The sequence below is a fragment of the Vigna unguiculata genome, chromosome 1, assembly GCF_004118075.2.
Source record: "Vigna unguiculata cultivar IT97K-499-35 chromosome 1, ASM411807v1, whole genome shotgun sequence".
NCBI lineage: Eukaryota > Viridiplantae > Streptophyta > Magnoliopsida > Fabales > Fabaceae > Vigna > Vigna unguiculata.
The window spans coordinates 14,410,660-14,414,400 of record NC_040279.1 but is presented as its reverse complement, the minus strand read 5'-3'; the positions used below and the strand labels follow the sequence as shown (position 1 = coordinate 14,414,400).

General features: G+C 31.4%; 1 protein-coding gene across 1 annotated transcript; it reads left to right on the top strand.

The window, feature by feature from the left end:
* Nucleotides 1-806: 806 nt before the first annotated feature.
* Nucleotides 807-2,963, top strand: LOC114188556. Its single transcript, XM_028077131.1, has 7 exons — nt 807-1,059; nt 1,139-1,392; nt 1,470-1,643; nt 1,727-1,819; nt 1,898-2,014; nt 2,120-2,467; nt 2,895-2,963. Exons 1-7 carry the CDS (start codon nt 807-809, stop codon nt 2,961-2,963), a joined length of 1,308 nt encoding a protein of 435 aa, XP_027932932.1.
* Nucleotides 2,964-3,741: the final 778 nt, after the last annotated feature.

Sequence of the window (3,741 nt, the reverse complement as noted above, 5' to 3'; positions counted from 1 at the left end):
TTATTGTACAATTCTGGCAGGTCTATATCAACATAAATATGTAGCCATTAAATTGATTTGTTTTATGTTGCAGGGCAACTTTAAAGAGGAACACATAACAGTGATAACGGTGATAAATTAATTTCTTATTACACTAACACAATGTATCAAAGTTAAGCTCTGAATGAAAATTTGGCTTCCAAATTTTATTGCTAAATTTTACTACAGAATCTGCAACTCTAGAATAAGCTTGAATAGAAAACTTAATATTGTCTATTCTTCATCTCTTTATCACTTATATGTTTATTATTCTTCATATTTGCATCACTTCTCACTTATATGTATTTCCTTGCTTGTTAGTTATGCTTAATTGCATTTTTTTCTTACTTATTTTTGCTCTTAACTTCCTAAAAGGGTAGATGAAACCTCAAGTCAGCAACATTCAAATGAGTGCTTCAAGTATGGAACTTCCTCAAGTAAAATCAAGCAAAGAATTCCTAAGGAAAATGCAAATTACACATGGAAAGATGACAAGCAATCAATGTAGAACTACTGCACCTAGAATTGCTGCTGAAACACAACTAAACTTGCCTACTTTTAAGTTGCATGACCATGCAAATTTGGATAGGAGGCTTAGCTCGAGAAATCAGAATGGGAAACTCAAGAAAAAGGCAGCAAATGTAGCTGATAAATCAAAGGAAAAGCTACTACAAATTGAAAGAGCATTCACTCAAGTCACTAATTCAAGTGCTGATCAACAACCCAATAAAAAGTGAGTGTCACAAGAGGAAAATTCTAAGAAAAGGAGATTGCCTATGAAAGGAACGATGGTAGATGATAACTCAAGATCTAAGGAAGGACTAGTGATTGAAGATGTTGAATCAATGACAATACAAGGTGTTGCTCCTAAGGATACAAAAACAAAATTGGGGTCAATGTCAATTGATCAATTTCTTAAAGAAAATGGAAGCGCTGATGATGAAGACGAAAATATTCAAAATGGAAGTGAGGAGGCGGAACAATATGTTGGAGATGGAAATACATACCAAGATGAAGATGGTGAATTGAATGAAAAAGAAGGTAAATATTTTATTATTAGCATTTGACAATTTGTTTTTCATATGTAATATTTAATTTTGTGAGTTGAATGTCAAAATAGGGACAAAGAAGAAAAGAACAAGAGGACCAACTCAATGCTTAGCAATACACGGAAGATCAATGCAAGACCGTCCAGAAGTTGTATTGGATGCAGATGGAGAACCTATTGGTCCGATTGACAAAATTGTAACTGACTTGAGTTATTTCCTTGGCACAATAGCGAGGAATTCAACCTTTTGTCCCTTGGTTTACACAAGTTTCAAAGCTTTACTCAAAGATAAAGATAATAAGGCTCATATATGGACATATGTTCTGGTATGAAAACTAAACTTATATTGATTTGGAGACAAATATTTCTTAAAATTTCATCCATTTAATGTTTTTTTATGTAGGAAAAGTTCAATATTAGTGATAAAGGAGAGAAAGTCGTATTTACTCGTATAAATGATGCATGGAGACGCTACAAAAGTTTTATCAAGAAAAAACACTTTTCAAAGTACTCCACATTCCTTTCTGAAGCTCATTTCAAGAAATTGCTCAAATATTGGAACATTAGTATTATCCAGGTAAGTTTATTTGATGTCTTATTACGTTAAAGGTACGTGTTATAATCTACCTTAATTGTTATTTTTCTCCTATCCTAATGTAGAGCATTAGCGAGAGAAATGCTGCAAATAGAGCTAAGCAAAAGTACATCCATCGCATGGGACCAACTAGTTTTGCTAGAATTCATGCTGATTTGGTAATATATTTCTACTTATGTCATTGTATGTTTTATATCTAATGCAAAATATGCTAATTGACCTTTTGCTTATTGTAGCGTACCAAGAAAGAGGTAGGAGAAAAAGTTACTCAAGCTGAAATGTTTATTACAACTCGTCAACGTCAAGAAGGCCGAAAAGGAAAAGAATTGGATGAAGAAACACATAATGTTATTGTATGTTTACAATTCATTGTATAGATTCCTTTTTCTCAATATAAATAAATCTCCTTTATTCATTGTATAGATCTACATAATGATTTTTTATTTTTGTTTTATTAGATTAAGCTTCAAGGTTCCATTCAAAACTCAAGTGATTCTGTAGAACAAACATTTAAATCACTGTTTGGAAAAGAAAAGCCTGGAAGGGTACGTTGTTACAGAAAGACTATGAAACCATCACAATTTAGGAAAAATGAAGAAATTGCTGCCATCAAGAAAGAACATACAAACGCAATTAGTGGTATGGAAAAGAAAATACAAGATCTACGAGCAATTGTAAATTTTGTGGTAAGGCAACAAAATCCAGATTTAGATGAAAAGGACTTAAATAATATGATGGCACACGTTTTAGGTAAAGAAAGTAGTGCAACAGGGCCATATTCATCTGCATCAACCGATGATCCGCAGGTAAAGAAAGTTTTTAATTGTACTTCCATCATTAATATCAATGTAAAATACCCAAAAGTTTAATACTAAATAGGATATGGTTAGGATGTTGCAATAACTACTTATTGATGCTTTAGACTCTTAGCAACTAAAATATTGGTATTTTGTGCTTATTAGGTGTTACATTAGATTAATACTATACTATAAACTCTCAAATCATGTTTGTTATTTAACATCTATGATACATTATGTAAGAGAAGAATCATGATGAGTATAATGTTACATTTTAGGTCTCTACTTCACTCATGAACATGCATTTGTTGGAACTTAGAAATGATTGAAACATGTGATTCAATGCACATTTACATGTTAAATTTGACTTAATTAACTTGTTATAATGTATAATATGTTGGAAAAGTGTGATAATATATTTTGTTGTTTTTTGAAGCTAGAAGACAATGAAAATCATGAAGACAATGAAGGCTATGAAGATTATGAAGACAATCTTATAGAATAATGATCTTTGTTATGTAGTTAAGAAACATTAGATATATTATATTTTAGCTTTCTAGCTAAAACTTTGAAAGGTTCATCCTTATAATGACTTCAAGATAGTTATTTAATAGTTTGCATTCTAACATTGAAATATATGTATGAATGACATTTAATATGCATTCAATTATGAATATTTTGCATACGAATATTGTTTGAGGTGTGATTATTATGGTGTCTAATTGTATAATATTGTGATTTGAAGAGGTACACTTTTTTCACATTGAACTTTTTTATAAAACACATTTTAATAAATGTGGCTTAAACTCAAAGACAATATTTATAAGGGTGTTGTCTATTATAAGGATATTAAGCACGGTTTTAACAATGTTGTCGTACTGAAAACCGTGGCCTAATGCCTACAGCAACGACCACCTAGACTACGGCTAAGAAACTGTTGTCTAAACTTTAGCCCCACGGTTTTTACGATTTAGGCCCATAATTTGTGGTGTTGTCTAAAAACTTTTTGTTGTAGTGTAATTGCCAATATCACCCAAAATCCAAGTATAAAATTGGTTAGCATAACACGTAGTAAAATGGCCAAATGGATTCACCAAGCATTGTAAAAGCTCTCGGCCAAACTGTTTTGGTCTTGGAAAACACTTTTTCTTTTCAAACTAGGTACTTAAAATGATGAGAAGGATGTTTTTAGGTCAAAATCAATTTCAAGGAGCATACAACAACACAAGGCATAGATCTCATGCAATAGTTCAAAAACTTAGAAACAAGAACAAGAAAACTCA

What these genes read in the sequence shown, in the direction of transcription:
- LOC114188556 (XM_028077131.1), top strand. Translation starts at nt 807, where the DNA reads ATGGTAGATGATAACTCAAGATCTAAGGAAGGACTAGTGATTGAAGAT. An exon ending in ATATATGGACATATGTTCTG is followed by an intron (nt 1,393 to 1,469) that starts GTATGAAAACTA and finishes TTTTTTATGTAG; the next exon opens with GAAAAGTTCAATATTAGTGA. An exon ending in CATCAACCGATGATCCGCAG is followed by an intron (nt 2,468 to 2,894) that starts GTAAAGAAAGTT and finishes TGTTTTTTGAAG; the next exon opens with CTAGAAGACAATGAAAATCA.